This window comes from Anthonomus grandis, chromosome 23 (genome assembly GCF_022605725.1).
Source record: "Anthonomus grandis grandis chromosome 23, icAntGran1.3, whole genome shotgun sequence".
Lineage (NCBI taxonomy): Eukaryota > Metazoa > Arthropoda > Insecta > Coleoptera > Curculionidae > Anthonomus > Anthonomus grandis.
In genome coordinates this window covers 1,241,306-1,268,776 of record NC_065568.1, presented here as the reverse complement: position 1 = coordinate 1,268,776, position 27,471 = coordinate 1,241,306, and the positions used below count along the sequence as shown (strand labels likewise).

The 27,471-nt window shown below is 30.7% G+C and overlaps 1 protein-coding gene and 2 long non-coding RNA genes across 4 annotated transcripts; all 3 read right to left on the bottom strand.

The window, feature by feature from the left end:
* Positions 1–38: 38 nt before the first annotated feature.
* On the bottom strand, positions 39–3,150 carry LOC126749278 (30S ribosomal protein S5-like). The gene is made up of 6 exons (XM_050458975.1): positions 2,964–3,150; positions 2,488–2,521; positions 2,272–2,379; positions 772–818; positions 632–653; positions 39–204 (listed from the first exon to the last, which is right to left on the bottom strand). The coding sequence occupies exons 1-6, from the start codon at positions 3,021–3,023 to the stop codon at positions 56–58; spliced, it is 420 nt and encodes a 139-aa protein (XP_050314932.1). The 5' UTR covers positions 3,024–3,150; the 3' UTR covers positions 39–55.
* Positions 3,151–13,747: 10,597 nt separating this feature from the next.
* On the bottom strand, positions 13,748–16,478 carry LOC126749269 (uncharacterized). The gene is made up of 2 exons (XR_007664945.1): positions 14,359–16,478; positions 13,748–14,302 (listed from the first exon to the last, which is right to left on the bottom strand). It is a non-coding gene; the product is annotated as an uncharacterized LOC126749269 (long non-coding RNA).
* A 3,730-nt stretch (positions 16,479–20,208) lies between these two features.
* LOC126749268 (uncharacterized) lies at positions 20,209–22,402 on the bottom strand. Of its 2 annotated transcripts, XR_007664944.1 has the most exons (4): positions 21,321–22,402; positions 21,023–21,160; positions 20,819–20,952; positions 20,209–20,762 (listed from the first exon to the last, which is right to left on the bottom strand). It is a non-coding gene; the product is annotated as an uncharacterized LOC126749268 (long non-coding RNA). The 2 variants fall into 2 exon arrangements; XR_007664943.1 differs by having other exon boundaries at positions 21,023–22,387.
* Positions 22,403–27,471: the final 5,069 nt, after the last annotated feature.

Below are 27,471 nucleotides of genomic sequence, written 5' to 3'. Positions count from 1 at the left end.
ACAAATAGAGGTGAATTTTATAAATAAAACTTGTATCAATCTTTTTAATTATTTATTAAAAATAAAAAAAATTATTGGACCCGCCACCTCGTCCACGGCCGCGGTGTCCACCTCGTCCACGGCCGCGGTGTCCACCTCGTCCACGGCGACCACCGCGGCCATGATCCGCCCCCCTGGCAATGAGGTGCCCTGCAGGTCTCCTGTCTAAAAATAGAAAATATTTCATTAAATTTTCATTTCTATTTTAATAATTTATACAGGGTGTCCAAGAATTCTACGATCATATAACAAATAGTGAGTGATAAGCTCAACTTAGTTTTTTTTTTAATTGTAAATATTATTAAAGAAGGCGCTTCAGAAATCACATATTAGACTATTAATTATTAAAACTTAACACTTTGCTATTTTATATTATAATTTTGTAATTTAAGTTTATGTAAAATTAAGTAATTTAAATTACAATCCATATGGTATTTGGCCACTATAATCAATATACTTTAATTAAAATTGGACACTTTATGTTTTCAAAACTCAGATAACAGGATATAGTGAAAAATATATAAGATCTTTTCATTATTTTATTTCACTCTATAAATTAAAACCGTTTTAGTTTAAAATATATAAAACTTACCATTGCTTGCTGTCGGCCGGTTCTGAAAGAATTTTTTTTTTAATTATTTATAACAAAACTAGTGACGTTCAATTAAAAATGTGATATTTAAAAAGAAATTAAATATTAAAATAAGAATTAAAATAAAAAGGGCTGCTTACCACTAAGGCGTTGACCTGCCCTTGCAGGGCTTCCAACATTCTAAGTACTGAAAAAAAAAAAGTACCAAATGTAAGCATTATCCTTTTTAGTTATTATATTAAGGTAATTAATTATCCGGCACACTTCTTTTTCATAACTTAAGATATCATTTCAAAAAAATTAAAAATCCCATTTAAAATTCAAAAATTGATGTAATTTTGGAAAAAAAATTAAAGAAATGATAAAACCAATAAAATAAGTTAATCAAATCATAGTCATAATTGCAAGTTTTACTTTTTCAAATTAGAAATTCATAAAACATCTTTCTTGAAAATTATCATTATAGTTCGATTATAAAGTCTCTTATTTAGACAAGTTGACAATTTAAAAAGTTAAACATGTTTATAAAATATGAATTCTCTGTTTTTCAATTTTTACAGAATAAATTTTTTTTTATTGTTACATTTGTGGTTTCGAACTAATATAAATATGCCATAAATGTTGTGTATGTCTGGATTTTCCAAAGTATAGGGTTTTGGAAAAAATGGTCTTGTGGAATCTCTATAAACTGTCAGTTACATTATTCTAGATGTAATTTATATTGCTTAGATTATTGTTAAGAACTTGATGAATGATATATGGTTGTAATTTTGAAGGGTTTTAAACGTACTTTTTTTTTAAAAAATTATCATAAAAAAATACATGTCTTGAAACAAGAAAAATTATTGAAACATAGATATCGCCATAACTGAAAAGTATTATATCCATTACCTGTACATAGGCAAACCTTTAAATTACCCCTTAAAGTTTGTAATAATTTGGTTATCAAGACCTGAAAGAGTTTGTAATGTTGTTTTCTTCACAATCACAAGACATATCATACTTATACATATTTAAGCTTGTAATCATAACAAGTATATTGTGTAAGTTAACATAATTATTATACTAATTTTGTCATAAAAAATTCTATACAATGTTAAATACATTTGACCTATATGTTATAATGACATTTGAAAAGGACTTTTTTTAAAGGATATTGGTATACTCTATCTACTATTTAAACCCTGTTGTATACAAAAAAAAAATTAATTATTGACTTTTAAAATATGAAGAATGTTCTTCTGAAAAAACATATATATGTCATGTAACATTCAAAAGCTAGAGTAATTTCTGGCAAATTCAAGAATATGACAAAATGAATTTATTATGACTGTCATATCATATTAATCTATATGCGAAACTTTTTTAAAAGTTATGGCTCTAGCATTTCTTCCTTAAAAGTTATCATTATGTCTGACTATAAAATTAAATTTCAGCCTAAATAGACATGGTTATCTTCAATATCTATAAAATATGAAACAAAAAATTGTTAAAAATAATTTCTATAAAGATTAAAAAATTATATAAATATTAGTTGACCTGTTACCACTTTCTTTTTCTGGGTAAAATGGGTAAACCAAATGACAATTTTGCTTATATTGATAAAATCACAATTAAAAAAATCGGATTAAATTACTTACTATCAGGGGTGGCCACTGAAGGGGCGGCAGTGGTGGCGGCGGTAGTGGTGGCGACGGTCGCCGAAGGGGCGGCGGTCGCTTCAGGGGTGGCGGTCCCCGATGGAGGGTCTATAATAACCAAGAAAGAAAAGATATCAAAAAATGTTAAACCTATTATGCGATATTGCTTAAATTTTTAAAATAACAAAAAACACTGATTTAATTTGAATTACTCACCATCAACTGCAATACCCTCAGGCTCATTGACAATCTATAAAAAAAATGTGACAAATTTAATAAAAATTAAAATAATAATGCCAGCCTAGTCAAAATATTGTACAGAGTGTCAAATTTTCCTGCCATCATCTCTGTCACTATTAATTATATTTTATGAAAAAGTAGCGTAAAAACCGCGCTGCTTTAACTCTAATAGGTAGCAACGAAGATAAGCATCAAAAAATAAATAATTTGAACAGTTCTTCTCATTGATCCTAAACTATTACTCATTATTGTTGTGGTAACACAAAAATATCTGCATTTGTATCCGCTTTTACTTAAAATCAGAACTAAGCGGACATTAAAACATTCTTGCTTAATATACACCAGGTGTCCCAAAATGCTTTTAACAGCAAAGAACTTCGCTAGTTTTGAAGATTTAAGCAAAAAATTTCAAAATGCGTTTTTCGCAAATAAAATCAAAAATTAATACTTACTGCGCTTTGTTCCGCCATTTCAACCGAACTGAACAGAAACTGTTTCCACATCCACTTCATCTCCAAAATCAAACCAACCAATGAGGAGATTGTTATTGATCACGTTATTGATAATGTTATTTATCGATATTGATCACCTGACCTGACCGGCGAAATAACATGTTAGTGCCTGTACATAATGGTGAATTCACATGTGAGTTTTAATTGCACCAGTAAAAATTCGTGCGCCAGTAAATTAAATTTGCACGTGTGTACATCGATTTGTCCAAGAAAGTTTGTATACTTCTTACGTGCTTATAGGATGTATATAGATAGTATTTCTTATAAAAGTTAAGATTGTCGAGAAACGAATCAGAACGAAATCGGAAACTTTGCGAGTTCAAATTATTTTATTTATTACATTTTATTGATTATAATAATAATAAAATTTATTTGCATTAATTTAATATTAAGAGTTACAATAATAAATAATAAACTTAGTTAAATTAGAATAACATAAAAAGAAAGAAACTGGAAGACAATTTATAAAAGTTCGGGTTCAGTACCTGAATATATTCTACATCCTATGAATACTTGAAATAGGTATTAATACATCCATGTAAGATGTGTAAGGAAGAATAAATAATTCAAAACTAGAGACATTTAAAAAAACCAACCACAAAAAAACGACAACAATAGAACATAATTACATGTATATCAATAGTATACACTAACAAATTGTAATAGTTGAAAAGTAGTGCCTTTTAAGTAATTAATTACATTTTTTATTTTACTGGTTCAAAGATACAAATAATAAGAACAAAATTAAAACAAACAACAAAAAAAAAGCTGCATCTTTAGATGTTTTTTAAACCGGTTAACAGTAAGGCTTTTAAGATGAGGCGAGAGTCTATTGTATAAGCAAAAGACGTTATAAGAAAAACTCCTTTTAAATATTGCGGTGGTATGTTCTGGTGGAGTTATTAAATTTCTAAACCTTACATTTATGTTCATCTGGCACATCTGTCCTATATCTAATTTTATTTAAAAGGTAAAGCAGTGTTTTGGTGATAATAATTGCATGTGAGTTGCATTTTCTGCTGCACGAGGAGCAAGTGCCGATGTGAGTAGAGCAACCTTAGGGAACCATACGCTTTCTTAATATTCAAATTAACATGCTCTCCAAAACGAAGATCAGTATCCATCAGAAGACCTAAATTACGTGCTCAGTTTGAACTGGTTAACTGATTCCTCTGCATAATTATTTGCATCTGATTTTTTACATGATTTTTGTTCTTTCTAAAAAATAATAACACAGATTTATTTGGGTTAATTTGCAAATTGTGTTTTTCTGAATATTTAACAAGATTTTTTAGGTCCTCTTCGATACATTTTTCAGCAAGTTCCCATTCTTTTGGTTTAAAAAAGTATAACATTTGCTTATCATCGGCATATTGATGAACTTTTTCATGATCAATGCATAAAGCAATATTACACGTATAAATAGAAAACCAAAGCGGTCCCAAAATTGAGTCTTGTGGTACCCCGTTTTTAATTGCACCTTGCTCCGACTGCCCCACAGACGTTTTAACATATTGGCTCCTCTCATTTAAAAAACTTTCTGTAAAAGCTATTGCTTCCTCTGAAAATCCAACAAAATGTCAAATGGACAGCAGTATCTCATAATTAATAGTGTCAAACGCCTTTAAGTAGTCTAAAAGGATTAGTTCGGTGGTATTGGCTTTATCAGTTTCCCTACATAAATCATCGGTTATATTTACTAAAGATGCTGCGCAGCTATACCCAGTCCTGAAACCTGACTGATGTTCTGGCAGAAGATTAAATTTGTTTATATGTTGTCTAATTTATTTATTCATTACCCTCTTTAAAATTTTTGATAAACATGATAATATACTGACTGGGCGTAAATCATTATAATCAACTGCAACTGCAACTTTCCTTTTTTTTGTAACGGTTTTACTTTGGCAATTGTTCAAGCAGTGGGAAAGATATTTTCAAGAATGCATGAATTAATTATATGACAAATAAAAGGCAAAACTTTCGGAGACCACATTTTTATCATCTGGATATTAATTAAATCTGGTACCACTGCAAGAGACTCAATGGCCAATAAGTGTTCCTTTACTTCATTTACAGTGATTGTTTTAAAAGCAAATAATTCGGAAACAAAACAGTTTTTTTATTGTTTTTATAAAAATGTTAATATATAAAAAAGAAAATTACAAAAAAAAGGTATTAATTTCCATTAGTTTCTTCTCTTCGTTGTTAATTGTTAACCCTATATTCGTTAAATTGCGCAACTGTTTATAATAATCGCAATGAGAGGCATTTTCAGATTTTTTGCAGCTACTGTATGCATTTTTTTTAACTTTATCATTAATACTATATTGTCGGTTAACCAGGATCTTTTTATTTTCACGGTTTTAACAGGAGCCAAAATATTAAATTATTAATTATTTATCATTTCCATTTACCAAGGGACAGACCCATCACCCATAAACCAATCAGATTATTTATTTCTGAGCTGCGCAGCATTTCTCGAATGGTTACGACTGACTATCTGCAGTTGATCTTAAATCTCTGAGTGAGCCACTTTGTACTTCTTCTCTCCATAAACCTTCTACTATTGTTCCATTTTGGAAGTGGAAGAAACTGCTTTTTGAAAATACTCGTCCATCAGATGGTCTTCCGTTTGCAGCCAAAAATCCAGTGCTTCAAATATTAACTTTAAACCTACTAAATTGCCAAGTGGCACTAAGTAGACTTTACAAGGGCTACAGGAAATTGTTCAAAAATTACATGTAAAGCCTAATACAAAAGAGGACAATGAGTTTGATTGTTTTGGGAGGTCGGTGGTTTGTTCGTTGAATAAGCTACTGGAAACAGTCGCTTTGAAATCGATAGCGTACATACACTCTTATCTTATACGGTTGGGTTGGGTTGGATTTGGGAGCATTTGATGTAATGCTCAGCAACTACAACCACCTTCCGCCTCTGCCAGTCATGAATATAACACTATGCCGAAATTCAAACCTTTCGTATAATAACAAAAATACTCACGACAGAAATTTTCGTTCCAGTCTGCAGCAAGAAGAGTCGGATCTACTTGTAATGTATATTGCAATGAAGTGAAAGAATCTCCTGTTGTAAGATATTTTAATATGACTTCCAATTTCAATTATGGTGTTAACGCGTTTCTCAGGTGAGTGTCCATTTTCATAATACGTGACTTCACACAATCTAGAAAAATTACAAAATGTTGTTTTTTCATTCGAAGATAATTTTTGTAGTTTGCAGGATATAAGTCGACAGCCAATACTTGCTTCAATTTACACACGGTCTTTTCGTTTGGTAGAGATTTTTTTTCTCCTGAAAATTTAGCGACTGTTTTGCAGGCTTCGCGAAGTTCGACTGACATATTACGTACTACATGAAAATGAAACTGTCATGACAAATATTTCTGTTTTAGCAGTAGTATGAACCTTTATTACTGGCATGCAAATAGAACTGACGCGACCGTTGGCGCCACTAAACGCATACATGTGTAAATTCACCTTAAAGCAATTAGGATAATTCATGCCAAAGGGTGCCGACGTTGTCAATTTTTTTTTTCTTCGATAAATAATTATTAATATTATCTAATAGTAATATTAAAATGCAGATTGTTGTATATGAATGATTTACTGAAATTTTGAATACTAAAGGTTAGTGGTTAAAAGGTTTGATTTATATCATCAATATAATAATACAGAGGCTATTGTAACTTTTTTGCTATTGAACCAAATGGTATTGTAAAATGAACTTTCCTAAAAACAAATAAGTTTTAAGAGCATATGTAAAAAAAATAATATGTACAATAATAATCATCGTGATATACAGGGTGTTTTGAAATTATTTGTAAAAAAAATAACACTTATACTAGTGGTAATTTTAATATATGAAGTTGTTTTCAGTAGGGGTTGTTAAGAATAATATGAATGTAAACCCAGTTCATTAGTATTTAAAATATATAAAAACAAACATTAACGCGGTATAAAAATACGTGTTTTCCTTCCACTATAAAATCATCGATTACTTCATTTGTATAGCTGCTTTTGAATAATTGTCTTTTACTACTTAACTTATATGTTTGATTAATTTGTACAATTGAGAATTGTAAGTAATATGAATACTAAGAGTTCTTGAGAACGAAGCGTATTGTAACACATCATGGTTCTCTGAAGCATGATACCCAGAAATAAGTAAGTAATATTTCAATGATATTTAATTCTGATTATAATATATAATAAGACCTTCCCTTTTCTCTCTGTATTTACTATAGATTGATGAAAAACAAAGAAAAACCCAAAGTCACGGTCTCACAACATGTAATTAAACGGGGTACACGTGTTTCGCTCTAGTTAGAGCATCATCAGTTACAGCATAAGTGTGTGGATGGCTTCTAAAGGCCTGATGATGCTCTAACTAGAGCGAAACACGTGTAGCCCATTTAATTACATGTTGTGAGGCCGTGACTTTGTGTTTCGTCAATTTTGTATATTGGTCTCTTAGAGAATAATGGATGAGATTTTTGGATTTACTATAGATGTTAATTTTTTCGAAGTACTAAAAAAAGAAAAAGTTGGGTAGAGCACCATGCCGAGACTAAGGTTGAACTCAGAGCCTTATGAGGATACAGCAGATCTCTTCCCCACTGCGTGTTTAGGGCACTCCTTGGATAATTGTGGAGATTTTTTTTTGTAGTACTGACAAAAATTTTCAAAATTTCTACTGGTCCCCACGGATTAAAGTAGACGCGAAGCGTCTACTTGTTACAATACGCTTCGCGTATTGTAAGAACGCACCGACAAAAATTGGCGGAGGTTCCGACTTTCGACACAAAAACGCTAATAACTTTTTTTCTATGGCGAATTTTTCTTTCGGGTTTTTACCGTTATATGTAGGAAGGATGAGAGTATATAACGGTGAAAAAAATTTTTCGCCACGCCCACCCCGAAGGGGTGGGCGTGGCAAAAAACGGTTTTTTGACGAAAAAAATTTGATTAAGTCGTTGTGGAAAACTGACCGGGCCGATTTTTCTGAAACTCATTGACGTTAAAGGCCTTTATATAAAGCAGCTCCTAAAGGGCGCTTTTTAAGATAAACCCTTTAGAAGTCGGATTTTTCTGTGAATGAATTTTGAACTTTTTGCGCGGTACCTCGCGGACTTAAACGGCCGTGGGGCCTAAACGGTAATGTTTCCGATAATGCGAATAAAACAGCCCTTTTCTACGTAAATGTAGCTTTCTTTTTTATCTTAACTATTTTTTTCCAAAAGAAACTCCTTCCGAGATAAACGAGCTCAAACTTAAATTTTTTTTTTTCGAAAAAAAAAAAAGTGAATTTTTCGAGAAATAAATTTTTTTCTACTTCTAAAAAATTTTTTTAATTTTTTTTGTTTTCACCGTTTGAAAGCTTAATCCTTTAGGATTAAATAGAGGTATTATTCATGGTGCTACGTATTATACGGGGTGAGCTGTGTTAACAAATATAAACCCCTTTTTGAGCCTTTTTTTGACCGTTTTTTTCTACTTTTCTTAATAACTCTTTATTGGCGGCACCTACAAATTTCAAACTTTCAGCATTTTAAGAACTTTTTAAATCCTATTTTTCGACATAGTCTACAGTCTTCTACGTAGAGCAGTTTTTGCTCTACACCTTTTTTTAACTTTGACGCTTTATACCGGCATACCTATGACACCTACGGAAACCATTTTTTTTCTGAAATCACCGGACACTATCTGGCTATAATCCACTAAAAACCGTTTTTCTTCAAATGTTACCGTTTTTCCGCAACGAGCTGTTATTTAAGAAAAACCCCCAAAAATAAGCCGTTCCAATCAACCAGTCATACCCTCGAGACACAGGGAGCCAGCTCATGGTACAATAACGTTGGCGGTCCAGCACCAAATTGACCCAATGTAAAGGCATACGGACGACGTCACTATCGAGTCGCACATGGCCAGATGACGTAAGCGCGGGGTTTTCGGGGTATTGTGGCGGCAAATTCGGCCCGTTTGCGCTACGAGTTAGAGTAGGAAAAGCGGTTTGAGAGAAGGATGGAGGATGTCTGGCAACAATTATAAACGCGTCGTGTTCGTCTCGTGACGTCATGAGTTATTTTATTAATGAATATTATTAGTATTATGGGGACAATTTTACGCGGTTTCTTGATAAATTACTGGGATAAATAAAATGAATATAAATATTAATAAATATATATTTGAAATATACAGAGGGTATTGATATTACGGAACATTTATGAGGATAATAATAGTATGGAAATAGAATTATACCGGGGGTTTTAAGGTAGAGGGCATAAATAAGGAAAATATTATTTGTCTTAATAGTAATCGGAATATACCGGGGGTTTTAAGGTTTTAAGGCATTTATAAGGAAAATAATATTTATAATTATAGTAATATTAATCTACAGGGTGTTTTAAAGTTTAAGTGCATTAATAAGGAGAATATTATATATAATAAAAGTAATATTAATCGTCAGCATATTTTAGGGTTTTAGTGCTTTCATAAGGAAAATATTATTTATAATTATAGTAATCGTATTATAAAGGGTGTTTTAAGATTTAAGGACATTTACAAGAAAGATAATATTTATAATAATAGTAATAGCAGCATAAAGGTTAAGACAAGGTATAAATATCTGGAAAAAAAATAATAGTAATAATAGTTTTATTTTAGTTAGGGTTCTTTTAGTGGGGGTTGCTAAATTGGTAATAAATTTATATAAATAGTTTATCAATTTAGAAAAAAAAGACATTGATGCGGTGTCAAAAAAAGGTGTATTTTTTGTATTATTTTACTATATTACTGATATCACGGCTTTTATAGCTTCAATTCAATAAGTTGATAAATTTTTTATTCGTTTTCTTTTCTTTAATTTTTTTTTATTTTATTATAATTGCCTTTTAAAATAAACATTAAAAAAAAAAAACAAGAAACAAACCACTTTTTCTTATCCTAATACATTGCTTCTTATGGGACCTGATCTTTCTCTTTAGATTGTGACACTCGTATGAATCGTGGAAAAATTTGTCATAAAGCTTTTTTACTAGTTATTGAATGGTCTTTAAGCAGAAGAAAGAAATTTTGAATTCGGAGCATATTTTGAAAAAATTGTCATTTTGACCCCGGATTTTGTTCGAAAATCGAAAATTGCAAAGAAATAGGGTTTCTGTTCATTTTAGAGTCAAATTGGTAATAACCTTTTTTAAAGGTACTCTGAAGTAGTGCAGGATAGAAAAATAAAAAATTGATATTTTTCCATAGGGCTCTTGATAATTCGATATTTATGTTTTACAGTTTTTTTCAATTTTCTCCGATTCTATGATAGCTAGAACCGATTCGTTTTGACATGCGGATACCTCGTAATATTCCCGAGAACTTTTGTTTGAAACAAAAAGTTCTCAGACTCACAGTTAATTCAGAAAAAAATAAAAATAATTTTTTCGAAAATTTTCGTGGGTATACCCCTTTCGATTTTCGAACAAAAAAATTTTTTTTTTTTATTGAGTTTTTTTACTGGAAATTATTAGTTTAGGGCCTACTTGAAAATTTGCCAATAATCATTTTAGGAAAAAAAAATTGTACGGTGGGAAAAAGGAAGTTTTCTTTTATTTTTCCCACATTTTTACTTATATCTCGGCTTCTATAGCTTCGATTCAATTCGTTTATGGTTTCTTTTATTTCTTATTCTTCTCCTGTCAATTCTTTTGATATTTTATTACTATTGGCTTTCAAAAATAAAACTGAAAAATCAAAAAAATCCACGAAAAAACCCGGTTTTCTTATCCCCAAACATGAATTCTTATGGGACCTAATGTTTCTCTTTATATTGTGACACTCGTATAAATCGTGGAAAATTTTGTCATAAAGCTTTTTCACTAGTTTTTGAATGGACATTAACTAGAAAAAAGAATTTTTGAATTCGGAGCATATTTTGAAAAAATTGTCATTTTGACCCCGGATTTGGTTCGAAAATCGAAAATTGCAAAGAAATAGGGTTTCTGTTCATTTTAGAGTCAAATTGGTAATAAAATTTTTTAAAGGTACTCTGAAGTAGTGTAGGATAGAAAAATAAAAAATTGACATTTTTTCATAGGGCTCTTGATATTTCGATATTTATGTTTTACAGTTTTTTTCAATTTTCTCCGATTATATAATAGCTAGAACCGATTTATTTTGACATGCGGATACCTCATAAAATTCCTGTGAACTTTTATTTGAAACAAAAAGTTGTCAGAGTTACAGTTAATTTAGAAAAAAATAAAAATCATTTTTTCGAAATTTTTCGTGGGTATACCCCTTTCGATTTTTGACCAAAAAAAAAATTATTTTTTTATTGAGTTTTTTTACTGGAAATTATTAGTTTAGGGCTTATTTTAAAATTTGCCAATAATTATTTTAGGAAAAAAAAATGGTATCATGGGAAAAAACGAGTTTTCTTTTGTTTTTTCTACCTTTTTATTAATATCTCGGTTTCTATAGCTTCGATTCAATTCACTGATGGTTTTTTTTACTCCTTTTTCTTCATCTGTCTACTCCTTTCATATTTAATTAGTATTGGCTTTCAAAAATAAAACTGAAAAATGGCAAAAATCCACGGAAAAAGCCGGTTTTCTTATCCCCAAACATCAATTCTTATGGGACCTAATCTTTCTATTTATATTGTGGCACTCGTATGAATCGTGGAAAAATTTGTCATAAAGCTTTTTTACTACTTTTTAAGTCGTCTTTAAGCAGAAAAAAGAAATTTTGAATTTAGAGCATATTTTGAAAAAATGCTCATTTTGACCCGGATTTTGTTCGAAAATCGAAAAATGCAAAGAAATAGGTTTTCCGTTCATTTTAGAGTCAAATCGGTAATAATCTTTTTTAAAGGTACTCTAAAGTAGTACAGGATAGGAAAATAAAAAATTAAAATTTTGCCATAGGGCTCTTGATAATTCGATATTTATGTTTTACAGTTTTTTTCAATTTTCTCCGATTCTATGATAGCTAGAACCGATTCGTTTTGACATACGGATATCTCGTAATATTCCCGAGAACTTTTGTTTGAAACAAAAAGTTCTCAGACTCACAGTTAATTCAGAAAAAAATAAAAATCATACCCCTTTCGATTTTCGACCAAAAAAAAAATTTTTTTTTTATTGAGTTTTTTTACTGGAAATTGTTAGTTTACGGTTTACTTTAAAATTTGCCATTAATCATTTTAGGAAAAAAAAATTGTACGGTGGGAAAAAGGAAGTTTTCTTTTGTTTTTCCCACATTTTTACTTATATCTCGGCTTCTATAGCTTCGATTCAATTCGTTTATGGTTTCTTTTATTTCTTATTCTTCTCCTGTCAATTCTTTTAATACTTTATTACTATTGGCTCTCAAAAATAAAACTGAAAAATCAAAAAAATCCACGAAAAAACCCGGTTTTCTTATCCCCAAACATGAATTCTTATGGGACCTAATCTTTCTCTTTATATTGTGGCACTCCTTTAAATCGTGGAAAATTTTGCTATTAAGCTTTTTTACTAGTTTTTGAATGGTCTTCAACCAGAAAAAAGAAATTTTAAATTCAGAGCATATTTTGAAAAAATGGTCATTTTGACCCCGGATTTTGTTCGAAAATCGAAAATTGCAAAGAAATAGGGTTTCTGTTCATTTTAAAGTCAAATTGGTAATAACCTTTTTTAAAGGTACTCTGAAGTAGTGCAGGATAGAAAAATAAAAAATTGATATTTTTCCATAGGGCTCTTGATAATTCGATATTTATGTTTTACAGTTTTTTGCAATTTTCTCCGATTCTATAATAGCTAGAACCGATTCGTTTTGACATACGGATACCTCGTTATATTCCCGAGAACTTTTGTTTGAAACAAAAAGTTCTCAGACTCACAGTTAATTCAGAAAAAAATAAAAATCATTTTTTCGAAATTTTTCGTGGGTATACCCCTTTCGATTTTCGACCAAAAAAAAAATTATTTTTTTATTGAGTTTTTTTACTGGAAATTGTTAGTTTAGGGCTTACTTTAAAATTTGTCAATAATCATTTAAAAAAAAAAAAAATTGTACCGTGGGAAAAAACCAGTTTTCTTTTGTTTTTCCCACATTTTTACTAATATCTCGGCTTCTATAGCTTCGATTCAATTCGTTAATAGTTTCTTTTATTACCGATTCTTTTCCTGTTAATTCTTTTTAGATTTTATTACAATTGCTTTTCAAAATAAAAATGGAAAATAAAAAAAATCGACATAAAAACCTAGTTGTCTTATCCCAATACCCTAATAAATGGGACCCTCTTTTCCCTTTATCTTGTGGCACGTATAAATCGTGGAAAATTTACTTAATAAACTTTTCTACTAAGTTTTGCATGGCCTTTAAGGTAAAAAAAGAAGTTTTGAATTTTAAGCATAATTTGAAAACGCAAATAAAATTATTTTGAAATCAGCGATTATCTGCATACTTTGGTGAATACGCCATAACTTTCATCAGTACGACAGTGAATTAATTGATGAGTTGATTCAGCATATCCACCCTAGATGTCGCTAAAGAATTAACATTAATATTTTTAGTATATTTTTTTTTATCTTGGATGGCCTTTTTAATAGAAAGGTTTACTTTACTTACACTCATGAGACCTAAACTTTTTTGCTCTTGGTTTAACCTGGCTTTTTAGGGCAGAGCCTATTCCCTTCACCAAAAATGTAGGAAATAGAGAAAATAATATTGTCATTTGCCAATAACGACCTTTATTCTCCTTAATGTTTTTAGGCTCTAATGCTACATAACATACAATCATAATTTTTAATGAAGATATTACGTGTGTGTTTATATTATGTGTTATGCTTTAATACATGTTGTCCTTATCTTAATAAAAAAAATTTATATATGTACATATAATTTCTGCATATTCTATGTGAAGTATACAATTATTATTTAAATAATATATAAAACTAATTAACTTAATAAGATTACAAAAATATTTATTACATGTCAAACCTGTATACAACTGAACTTTGTCATGATTATTTTTTATGTGCTCATATGAAAAACTTAATTTTAACTTCTGCACTTTTTTCTTTCACATCCTCCAGTTTTTTGCGGCAAAATGAATTTTAGCTCTGCTGTTGGTGCAAAATTGAAATCATGACCCTTACTGGAATTTGACACCGGCTCACCTTCTACAAAATTGTTGACAGTGTTTCTGTTTGAAGTACCATGCTTCAAAGAAGTGGACGAACTTGTACTGGGTATAGATATGTTTGTACTAAGCAATTCTGTATTTACCTTGAAAAAAATCAAGCTTTGAAATAAATAAAAATAAGTTGGAAGTATATACTTACCTAGGTTTTTGACAATTTCTTTAATTTCTCCTTGGTTAACCTCTTTGCATGTGGAAAAGTAGTGAGGCCATTCATTGTATTTTTGTCAACAATTACATACCAATGCATGGACTGAAGGTTTTTTATCCATTTGCCTACAAGGAACAAAATTTATAAATTACCTCATTTAGGTATTAAAAAAAATGAAAGATTTAGTAAAAATACCTTAGTACCTATTCCTTGGCAAAGATATTCATTTTTCTTTTTCCAGGGGCTCTTTTGAAAATTTAAAGATATGACAGGTCCGTTTTTCGCTATGATGCTTTCAATCTGGTGCAAAACACATAACCTTTGTTGGTGTAGTCCACTAAAATAACAAAAACAAAATCAAATATAACAATCAAAACATTATGACATAACCTTAAAATGTATGTATTTTCATAAATTTCAGGATTATTCACTAAAAATTGGTAATTATGAAACTGAATTAAAAAAAAAAACTTGTATGTGTGTAATTGTGATACTTACATTTTATTTTCATATAGGAAAGTAAGAAAGATGCGGAGACTTAAAAATATCTTCCAACATTTGTTTGGATTTTGGGAACTTCCGTTGCCGGTGGCGTTTATGCTTGTGGGCCGGAAAGTGACATTGAAATGACAAGTGAAAGTCTCTTCGTCTTCTTCTTTTTTTCTTCGATTTTTATGGCTTAAGCCCGATAGCAACCAACGTGAGTCAGAATTATGCAAAAACATGTTAAGGTGGCTTTACATAAAGGAATTAAGCTGTTTACCTTCCAAACAATACCAAAGTTGTTAATTCGTTTTTTTAGGCATAATTAACAATTAAATTATAAATAATGGCTAAGAGTTAAACGATACACTTTATAATATTAAAATTAATAATAGACAGAATTTTATAACTTTTATTGCTACAGAATAGATGTAACTATTTGGTAGTATAGTACTTTTTTCAATCGGACCAAAGCAAATTTTTTAAATTATTTCCAATGTTGATCTGGTTTACGATTTTATTACCGATTCATTTTAGAACCCTGACATAATTTTGATATATGTAGGTTTTGAGAATATTTTCTACTAAACTAAAATTAAAGAGCGGAGCGTATTGTAACACATCATGGTTCTCTGAAGCATGATACCCAGAAATAAGTTAGTAATATTTCAATGAAATTTATTTTTGATTATAATATATAATAAGACCTTTCCTTTTCTCTCTGTATTTACTATAGATTGACGAAAAACAAAGAAAAACACAAAGTCACGGTCTCACAACATGTAATTAAACGGGCTACACGTGTTTCGCTCTAGTTAGAGCATCATCAGTTACAGCATAAGTGTGTGGATGGCTTCTAAAGGCCTGATGATGCTCTAACTAGAGCGAAACACGTGTAGCCCGTTTAATTACATGTTGTGAGACCGTGACTTTGTGTTTCGTCAATTTTGTATGTTGGTCTCTTAGAGAATAATGGATGAGATTTTTGGATTTATTATAGACGTTAATGTTTTCCAAGTACTAAAAAAAGAAAAAGTTGGGTAGAGCACCATGCCGAGGCTAAGGTTTGAACTCAGAGCCTTATGAGGATACGGCAGGTCTCTTCCCCACTGCGTGTTTAGGGCACTCCTTGGATAATTTTGGAGATTTTTTTTTTGTAGTACTGACAAAAAATTTTAAAATTTCTACTGGTCCCCACGGACTAAAGTAGACGCGAAGCGTCTACTTGTTACAATACGCTTCGCGTATTGTAAGAACGCATCCTGCTAAATTGAGGGATTTTCGGACCCTGCGTCACATAAACGTTAATAACTTTGCTCCTATGGCGAATTTTTTTTTCTGGTTTTCACCGTTTTATGTGGGAAGGTTGAGGCTACGTGATGATGTAAATTTTTTTTTGCCACGCCGCCCCGAAGGGGCGGGCGTGGCAAAAAACTGCTTTTTTCGCGAAAACAGGATCTTTGGCGGGTGGGGGAAAATTGACTGAGCCGAATTTTATGAAACTCATTGACATCAAAGACCTCCACGGAAACCTGCTCCCAAAGGGCGCTTTTTAAGATAAACCCTTTAGAAGTCGGATTTTTCTGTGAATGAATTTTGAACTTTTTGCGCGGTACCTCGCGGACTTAAACGGCTATGGGGCCTAAACGGTAATGTTCCCGACAATGCGAATAAAACAGCCCTTTTCTACGTAAATGTAGCTTTCTTTTTTATTAAAACTATTTTTTTCCAAAAGAAACTCCTTCCGAGATAAACGAGCTCAAACTTAAAATTTTTTTTTTTGAAAAAAAAAAAAGTGAATTTTTCGAGAAATAAATTTTTTTCTACTTCTAAAAAATTTTTTTAATTTTTTTTATTAACACCGTTTGAAAGCATAATCCTTTAGAATTAAATAGAGGTATTAATCATGGCCCTACCTATTATACAGGGTGAGCTGTGTTAACAAATATGAACCCCTTTTTGAGCCTTTTTTTGACCGATTTTTTCTATTTTTCTTAATAACTCTTTAACGGTGGCACCTAAAAATTTCAAACTTTTAGCGTTTTAAGAACTTTTTAAATCCTATTTTTCGACGTACTCTACAACTTTCTACGTAGAGTAGTTTTTGCTCTACACCTTTTTTTAACTTTGACGCTTTATACCGGCATACCTATGACACCTACGAAAACCATTTTTTTTCTGAAATCACCGGACACTATCTGGCTATAATCCACTAAAAACCGTTTTTCTTCAAATGTTACCGTTTTTCCGCAATGCGCTGTTATTTAAGAAAAACCCCCAAAAATAAGCCGTTCCAATCAACCAGTCATACCCTCGAGACACAGGGAGCCAGCTCATGGTACAATAACGTTGGCGGTCCAGCACCAAATTGACCCAATGTAAAGGCATACGGACGACGTCACTATCGAGTTGCACATGGTCAGATGACGTAAGCGCGGGGTTTTCGGGGTATTGTGGCGGCAAATTCGGCCCGTTTGCGCTACGAGTTAGAGTAGGAAAAGCGGTTTGAGAGAAGGATGGAGGATGTCTGGCAACAATTATAAACGCGTCGTGTTCGTCTCGTGACGTCATGAGTTATTTTATTAATGAATATTATTAGTATTATGGGGACAATTTTACGCGGTTTCTTGATAAATTACTAGGATAAATAAAATGAATATAAATATTAAGAAATATATATTTGAAATATACAGAGGGTATTGATATTACGGAACATTTATGAGGATAATAATAGTATATAAATAGAATTATACGGGGGGGTTTTAAGGTTTTAAGGCATTTATAAGGAAAATATTACTTATAATTATATTAATCATATTATAAAGGGTGTTTTAAGGTTTAAGGACATTGACAAGAAAGATAATATTTATAATAATAGTAATAGCAGCATAAAGGTTAGGACAAGGTATAAATATCTGGAAAAAAAATAATAGTAATAATAGTTTTATTTTAGTTAGGGTTCTTTTAGTGGGGGTTGCTAAATTGGTAATAAATTTATATTAATAGTTTATCAATTTAGAAAAAAAAGACATTGATGCGGTGTCAAAAAAAGGTGTATTTTTATATTTTTTTTACTATATTATTGAGATCACGGCTTTCATAGCTTCAATTCAATAAGTTGATAAATTTTTTTATTCGTTTTTTTTTTCTTTAAATTTTTTTTATTTTATTATAATTGCCTTTTAAAATAAAAATTAAAAAAAAAAACAAGAAACAAACCACTTTTTCCTATCCTAATACATTGCTTCTTATGGGACCTGATCTTCCTCTTTAGATTGTGACACTCGTATGAATCGTGGAAAAATTTGTCATAAAGCTTTTTTACTAGTTTTTGAATGGTCTTTAACCAGAAAAAAGAAATTTTGAATTCGGAGCATATTTTGAAAAAATGGTCATTTTGACCCGGATTTTGTTCGAAAATCGAAAGATGCAAAGAAATAGGTTTTCCGTTCATTTTAGAGTCAAATCGGTAATAATCTTTTTTAAAGGTACTCTAAAGTAGTACAGGATAGGAAAATAAAAAATTAAAATTTTGCCATAGGGCTCTTGATAATTCGATATTTATGTTTTACAGTTTTTTTCAATTTTCTCCGATTCTATAATAGCTAGAACCAATTCGTTTTGACAGGCGAATACCTCTTAATATACCCAAGAACTTTTATTTAATACAAAAAGTTATCAGAGTTATAGTTTATTTATAAAAAAATAAAAACCATTTTTTCGAAATTTTTCGTGGGTTTTTACCCCTTTCGATTTTCGACCAAAAAAAAAATTATTTTTTTATTGGGCTTTTTTACTGGAAATTGTTAGTTTAGGGCTTACTTTAAAATTTGCCAATAATCGTTTTAGGAAAAAAAATTGTACGGTGGGAAAAAACCAGTTTTCTTTTGTTTTTCCCACATTTTTACTATAGTATCGCGGGTTCTGTAGCTTTGATTCAATTCGTTTATGGTTTCTTTTATTCCTTATTCTTCTCCTGTCAATTCTTTTTATATCCAGTTACTATTGGTTCTCAAAAATAAAACTGAAAAATCAAAAAAATCCACGAAAAAACCCGGTTTTCTTATCCCCAAACATGAATTCTTATGGGACCTAATCTTTCTCTTTATATTGTGGCACTCCTTTAAATCGTGGAAAATTTTGCTATTAAGCTTTTTTACTAGTTTTTGAATGGTCTTTAACCAGAAAAAAGAAATTTTAAATTCAGAGCATATTTTGAAAAAATGGTCATTTTGACCCCGGATTTTGTTCGAAAATCGAAAATTGCAAAGAAATAGGGTTTCTGTTCATTTTAGAGTCAAATTGGTAATAACCTTTTTTAAAGGTACTCTGAAGTAGTGCAGGATAGAAAAATAAAAAATTGATATTTTTCCATAGGGCTCTTGATAATTCGATATTTATGTTTTACAGTTTTTTTCAAGTTTCTCCGATTCTATAATAGCTAGAACCGATTCGTTTTGACATACGGATACCTCGTAATATTCCCGAGAACTTTTGTTTGAAACAAAAAGTTCTCAGACTCAAAGTTAATTCAGAAAAAAATAAAAATCATTTTTTCGAAATTTTTCGTGGGTATACCCCTTTCGATTTTCGACCAAAAAAAAAATTTTTTTTTTATTGAGTTTTTTTACTGGAAATTGTTAGTTTAGGGCTTACTTTAAAATTTGTCAATAATCATTTAAAAAAAAAAAAATTGTACCGTGGGAAAAAACCAGTTTTCTTTTGTTTTTCCCACATTTTTACTAATATCTCGGCTTCTATAGCTTCGATTCAATTCGTTAATAGTTTCTTTTATTACCGATTCTTTTCCTGTTAATTCTTTTTATATTTTATTACAATTGCTTTTCAAAATAAAAATGGAAAATAAAAAAAATCGACATAAAAACCTAGTTGTCTTATCCCAATACCCTAATAAATGGGACCCTCTTTTCCCTTTATCTTGTGGCACGTATAAATCGTGGAAAATTTACTTAATAAACTTTTCTACTAAGTTTTGCATGGCCTTTAAGGTAAAAAAAGAAGTTTTGAATTTTAAGCATAATTTGAAAACGCAAATAAAATTATTTTAATTCAGCGATTATCTGCATACTTTGGTGAATACGCCATAACTTTCATCAGTACGACAGTGAATTAATTGATGAGTTGATTCAGCATATCCACCCTAGATGTCGCTAAAGAATTAACATTAATATTTTTAGTATATTTTTTTTTATCTTGGATGGCCTTTTTAATAGAAAGGTTTACTTTACTTACACTCATGAGACCTAAACTTTTTTGCTCTTGGTTTAACCTGGCTTTTTAGGGCAGAGCCTATTCCCTTCACCAAAAATGTAGGAAATAGAGAAAATAATATTGTCATTTGCCAATAACGACCTTTATTCTCCTTAATGTTTTTAGGCTCTAATGCTACATAACATACAATCATAATTTTTAATGAAGATATTACGTGTGTGTTTATATTATGTGTTATGCTTTAATACATGTTGTCCTTATCTTAATAAAAAAATTTATATATGTACATATAATTTCTGCATATTCTATGTGAAGTATACAATTATTATTTAAATAATATATAAAACTAATTAACTTAATAAGATTACAAAAATATTTATTACATGTCAAACCTGTATACAACTGAACTTTGTCATGATTATTTTTTATGTGCTCATATGAAAAACTTAATTTTAACTTCTGCACTTTTTTCTTTCACATCCTCCAGTTTTTTGCGACAAAATGAATTTTAGCTCTGCTGTTGGTGCAAAATTGAAATCATGTCCCTTACTGGAATTTGACACCGGCTCACCTTCTACAAAATTGTTGACAGTGTCTCTGTTTGAAGTACCATGCTTCAAAGAAGTGGACGAACTTGTACTGGGTATAGATATGTTTGTACTAAGCAATTCTGTATTTACCTTGAAAAAAATCAAGCTTTGAAATAAATAAAAATAAGTTGGAAGTATAGACTTACCTAGGTTTTTGACAATTTCTTTAATTTCTCCTTGGTTAACCTCTTTGCATGTGGAAAAGTAGTGAGGCCATTCATTGTATTTTTGTCAACAATTACATACCAATGCATGGACTGAAGGTTTTTTATCCATTTGCCTACAAGGAACAAAATTTATAGATTACCTCATTTAGGTATTAAAAAAAATGAAAGATTTAGTAAAAATACCTTAGTATTCCTTGGCAAAGATATTCATTTTTCTTTTTCCAGGGGCTCTTTTGAAAATTTAAAGATATGACAGGTCCGTTTTTCGCTATGATGCTTTCAATCTGGTGCAAAACACATAACCTTTGTTGGTGTAGTCCACTAAAATAACAAAAACAAAATCAAATATAACAATCAAAACATTATGACATAACCTTAAAATGTATGTATTTTCATAAATTTCAGGATTATTCACTAAAAATTGGTAATTATGAAACTGAATTAAAAAAAAAACTTGTATGTGTGTAATTGTGATACTTACATTTTATTTTCATATAGGAAAGTAAGAAAGATGCGGAGACTTAAAAATATCTTCCAACATTTGTTTGGATTTTGGGAACTTCCTTTGCCGGTGGCGTTTATGCTTGTGGGCCGGAAAGTGACATTGAAATGACAAGTGAAAGTCTCTTCGTCTTCTTCTTTTTTTCTTCGATTTTTATGGCTTAAGCCCGATAGCAACCAACGTGAGTCAGAATTATGCAAAAACATGTTAAGGTGGCTTTACATAAAGGAATTAAGCTGTTTACCTTCCAAACAATACCAAAGTTGTTAATTCGTTTTTTTAGGCATAATTAACAATTAAATTGTAAATAATGGCTAAGAGTTAAACGATACACTTTATAATATTAAAATTAATAATAGACAGAATTTTATAACTTAATTGCCACCGAATAGATGTAACTATTTGGTAGTATAGTACTTTTTTCAATCGGACCAAAGCAAATTTTTTAAATTATTTCCAATGTTGATCTGGTTTACGATTTTATTACCGATTCATTTTAGAACCCTGACATAATTTTGATATATGTAGGTTTTGAGAATATTTTCTACTAAACTAAAATTAAAGAGCGGAGCGTATTGTAACACATCATGGTTCTCTGAAGCATGATACCCAGAAATAAGTTAGTAATATTTCAATGAAATTTATTTTTGATTATAATATATAATAAGACCTTTCCTTTTCTCTCTGTATTTACTATAGATTGACGAAAAACAAAGAAAAACACAAAGTCACGGTCTCACAACATGTAATTAAACGGGCTACACGTGTTTCGCTCTAGTTAGAGCATCATCAGTTACAGCATAAGTGTGTGGATGGCTTCTAAAGGCCTGATGATGCTCTAACTAGAGCGAAACACGTGTAGCCCGTTTAATTACATGTTGTGAGACCGTGACTTTGTGTTTCGTCAATTTTGTATGTTGGTCTCTTAGAGAATAATGGATGAGATTTTTGGATTTATTATAGATGTTAATGTTTTCCAAGTACTAAAAAAAGAAAAAGTTGGGTAGAGCACCATGCCGAGGCTAAGGTTTTAACTCAGAGCCTTATGAGGATACGGCAGGTCTCTTCCCCACTGCGTGTTTAGGGCACTCCTTGGATAATTTTGGAGATTTTTTTTTGTAGTACTGACAAAAAATTTTAAAATTTCTACTGGTCCCCACGGACTAAAGTAGACGCGAAGCGTCTACTTGTTATATAGTCGCAGACTATATTATGCACGCCACGTCGGGCCCGAAAAATCGTGTTTTTTTGGAAATAAAAATTCATATCTTTGGCTGTATGGCTAGCGAAACGATGAAATTTGGCATAGGGTCTCTCAACACATTGGGAATAATGGATCCGTAAACAATTTTTTTTTTCGGAACCACCAAACGGAGCGGTACTGTCTCAAAGTCAAAAATTCGTAAAAAAATTGGTAAAAATCGAGTTGCTCACGAGATCTCAATTTTAAAGCGTTCAATCGAGTTGAAATTTTCAGGATATAAGGGTTCTTGGGGCTTACGTGTCTGTATACTTTTTGGGCCCGATCGCTATACAGGGTGAGTTGTTATAAGCGAACAAAAGTGACTAAAAAAAAAATTCAAACTTCTCCAGAGGCTAAAAAAAAATTTTTATAAAAAAAGTGTTTCGGCGAAAAGACTTCATTTTATAAGAGATTTAACATACTTGGAGCTTTTTTTTGTAAAAAATTTATTTTACGAGTTCTAGCATTTTCAGTTTTTTGAGATTTTCCGCCAAACGATACTTATTTTGGGAAATTTTTTTTTTTCAAAAAATAACTTCATCCTTTACGTTTTATATGGCATATAACCGAAATTTTTGGGAACCATACAGGGCGAGCAATAATGAACTTTACCCATGAAGGTCCGACCCGAAAATCACATTTTATTTAATAACTTTTTCGTAGTGGCACCTGGACCATTTATATTCTCAGGCATTAAATACTTTAATAACCCCATTATTTATGTAAAATTACAATCTTCCAACATTAATAGGTTCTGAGCAATTCGAATTTTCGCGTTTAATTCATTTGCAGCGTCCCTGTACATGGTGAAAAGATCAAACAACATCTAAAGGATCCGAAATTTTGTTTTACAACACATACTAAAATTTCAGGGTTCCAGCGTTAGTACAAGTACCCGAAAAATGCGATTTTATGAAAAAAGTCCATTTTTTTGCGTTTTTGCAGGTAATTGGAGGTGTCAACCTAAACTCTGATGAAATGGCTAGTGGGAACAATACTTTGACGCATGGTGGATACAAATTTTTTGCTCGTGACAGGTGGCCGGGACTTGGTTGGGTTTTTTGTAAAATTATGAATGAAAATGAACCGGAAACGATCAGGGAAAGGAAGCACCGAATCAGAAAATGAATGGGCTTTCCGAATCTGTGCATATCAATTGGGGAAATTGTGTATTGCGGCCAGGAAAATTCGGCAAACATTTTGACGTCTTCGAAAAATGCCGTTTTTTTGAAAAGTCAGTGGTTTTATACCGGGTTGAGACGAAATGAAATTTGCCCGATTATTTTATTAAAATTATTCGAATATATACACGGGTCAGTCGTAATGATCTATTTAATTTAAAATAAAAATTTAGATATTTTGTGAGTTTTTACTATTTAGTTTATTATTAATATATGTTAATAATTCTTAAAGATTGCTTTTGGGTTATAAATAAAATTTTTTTGAAATTATTGATTTTTAAGGTTAGTCGAGTATCATAACTTTTTTGGTATTGGTGCGATTTGGTTGAAATTTGGTACCTAGTACCTATTTCGGATAAGATTAATAAATTTTTACAGATATTTGACATGACTATGTTTTAAGGTCACGTGACTACCTTAACTTTCTTCCTATTTGTCCGATTTGATTGAAATTTGGTATTTGGGGTTTATTTAGGATGCAATTATTAATTTTTGACAGATATTTGACATTTCACTTCCGGGTCACGTGACTATTGTAACTTTTTTGCTATGAGTCCGATTGGGTTCAAATTTGGTATTTATGCTTTATTTAGGACACAATTAATAAATTTTAACAGATAATTGACAAATTATATTTTAAAGTCACGTGACTTTCATAATTCTTTTGCTATTGATCCGATTGGGTTGAAATTTAGTATTTGGGCTTTATTTAGGATGCCAGTAATACATTTTGACAGAAATTTGACATATTGAATTTTAAAGTCACGTGACTTCCATAACTTTTTTGCTATTGATCCGATTGGGTTCAAATTTGGAATTTGGGGTTTATTTAGGATGCAATTATTGATTTCTTACAAAATTTTAAAATATTAAGTTCTAGGGTCACGTGACTATCAAAATTTCCTATTTGATTAAAATTTGCTATTAGATGATATGTATATATTTGTAGATAATATTTTGTATTACCCTATTGCTTTTATCTTAATTAGTTAAATTATTTCTTAAATTTGCCTTTAAAAAAAAAATTAAAAAATCATCTGTTCGAATACATAGGCTTTAAAGGGAACTTATCTTCTTTCATAATATTGTAGCATTATTATAGATTTTGAAAAATTTTGTCATTAAGCTTTTTCATTACTTTTTGAATGCTCTTTAGCCAGAAAAAAGAAATTTTGAATTTGGAGCATGTTTTGAAAAAATTTTCATTTTGGGCCGGATTTTGTTCGAAAATCGAAAAATGCAAATAAATAGGTTTTCTGTTCATTTTAGAGTCAAATCGATAATAACCTTTTTGAAAGGTATCCTGAAGTAGTACAAGATAGAAAAATAAAAAGTTGAAATTTTTCCATAGGGCTCTTGATAATTCGATATTTATGATTAATAGTTTTTTACAATTTTCTCCGAATCTGTGATAGCTATAATCAATTAGTTTTAACATTTAAATACCTCGTAATATTCCCTAGAACTTTTGTTTAGGACAAAAAGTTGTCAGAGTTATAGTTTATTTATAAAAAAATAAAAACCATTTTTTCACAATTTTTCATGGCTATACCCCTTTCGATTTTGGAGCAAAAAAAATATTTTTTTTTTTTGGGGTTTTTTTACTGGAAATTGCCAACTTAGGGCTTACATTATAATTTGTCAGTTATCATTTTAAGAAAAAAAATGCTACCGTGGGAAAAAACGAGTCCCTATACATAGACTCTTATGGGACCTAATTTTTCCCTTTATATTATGGCACTCGTATAAATCGTGGAAAATTTTGTCATAAAGCTTTTTTATTAGTTTTTGAATGGTTTTTAACCAGAAAAAAGAAAATTTGAAATCGAAGCATTTTTTGAAAAAATACTGATTTTGAGCTCGGATTTTGCTTCAAAATCGAAAAATGCAAAGAAATAGGTTTTCCGTTCATTTTAGAGTCAAATTGGTAATAATCTTTTTTAAAGATACTCTGATTTAGTACAGGATAGAAAAATAAAAAATTGAAATTTTTCCATAGGGCTCTTGATAATTCGATATTTATGTTTAATAGTTTTTTCCAATTTTCTCCGATTGTATAATAGCTAGAACCGATTCGTTTTAACGCACGGATACCTCGCAATATTCCCTAGAACTTTTGTTTAAGACAAAAAGTTGTCAGAGTTATAGTTTATTTAGAAAAAAATAAAAACCATTTTTTCACAATTTTTCATGGCTATACCCCTTTCGATTTTGGAGCAAAAAAAAAATTTTTTTTTCGTGGGTTTTTTTTTACTGGAAATTGCCAACTTAGGGCTTACATTATAATTTGTCGGTTATCATTTTAAGAAAAAAAATGCTACCGTGGGAAAAAAACGAGTTTTCTTTTATTTTCTTTCACATTTTTACTAATATCTCGACTTCTGTAGCTTCGATTCAATTCGTTGATGGTTTCTTTTATTTCTTATTCTCCTCCTGTCAATTCTTTTGATATTTTATTACTATTACTTTTCAAAATAAAAATAAAAATTAAAACAAATCGACGTAAAATCCCGTTTGTTCTATTTCAATAAATAGACCCTTATGGAAACTTCTCTCTAATTTTGGTATTTATGGTTTATTTAGGATACAACTAATAAATTATGACAGATAACTGACATTTGAGTTTCAGCCCAGGTCACGTGACTACTGTAACTTTTTTGCTATTGGTCCGATTCTGTTGGAATTTGGTACTCAGGCTTAATTTAGAATACAATTAATATATTTTGACAGATATTTGAAATATAAGACAGTATATCGACACACAACGCGACTATATAACAAATTATGGTTCTTTGAAGCATGATACCCCAACCACTGGTCATCTCTTTCCTTGGCATATAAACGTTGGTACACCTGATAATTTTTGTTTTGTTTTAAGAAATCCTCTAAGGCCCATCACTGACAGGACTTAGAGGTTCCAAACTGGTCCCCACGGACCAAAAGTATAGGAGCGAAGCGACTATACTTGTTTTTAAAGCGGGTCAAGCTAGTGGCGACTATCATGGCCAAATGAATAAAGCCAATTTTACTAAGTGATTGAAAAAAAATTGTTGCCGAATATTCCTCAAAATTCGGTAATTATACTGGACAATGCACCCTACCACTCAGTTCAAGTACCAACCAAATCATCTATTAAAAAGGACATGACAGAATGGCTAAGCAAGAATGGTAATTTTTAAATTCCATAAATATTATATTTTTTTATAAGTGCTGAAATTATATACGACTTTTTTTGTAAATTAATTATTATTCATTTAAGGAATTTTATTTTAAGGAATTCAACACGACCCAGCTGCACGAAAATGGGAATTATTTGAAATAATTCAACGAAACAAGCCCCCCAGTGATGAAAAAAACTATGTTGTGGACCGAATAATTCGGACCCATGGGCATGTTGCTCTTCGCACACCTCCATACATGTGCGAATTAAATCCGATCGAATTGGTTTGGGCGCAACTAAAAAATTATATTCGATCTCACAATACAACGGGTGATTTGGCAATGAAAAATTTGGCACAGTTAGTCCAGGACGGAATTGAGTCTATAACTCCTTTACACTAGGCAAACTGTTGCAAACATGTCATGGAGATTGAAAATAAATTCTGGGAGACTGATCAAATAATGGAGGAAGTCTAACAACTTATTATTACGAATGCTGGTGGTAACGATGATAGTGATGACGATTCTTCTGACAGCGACGAAGAAA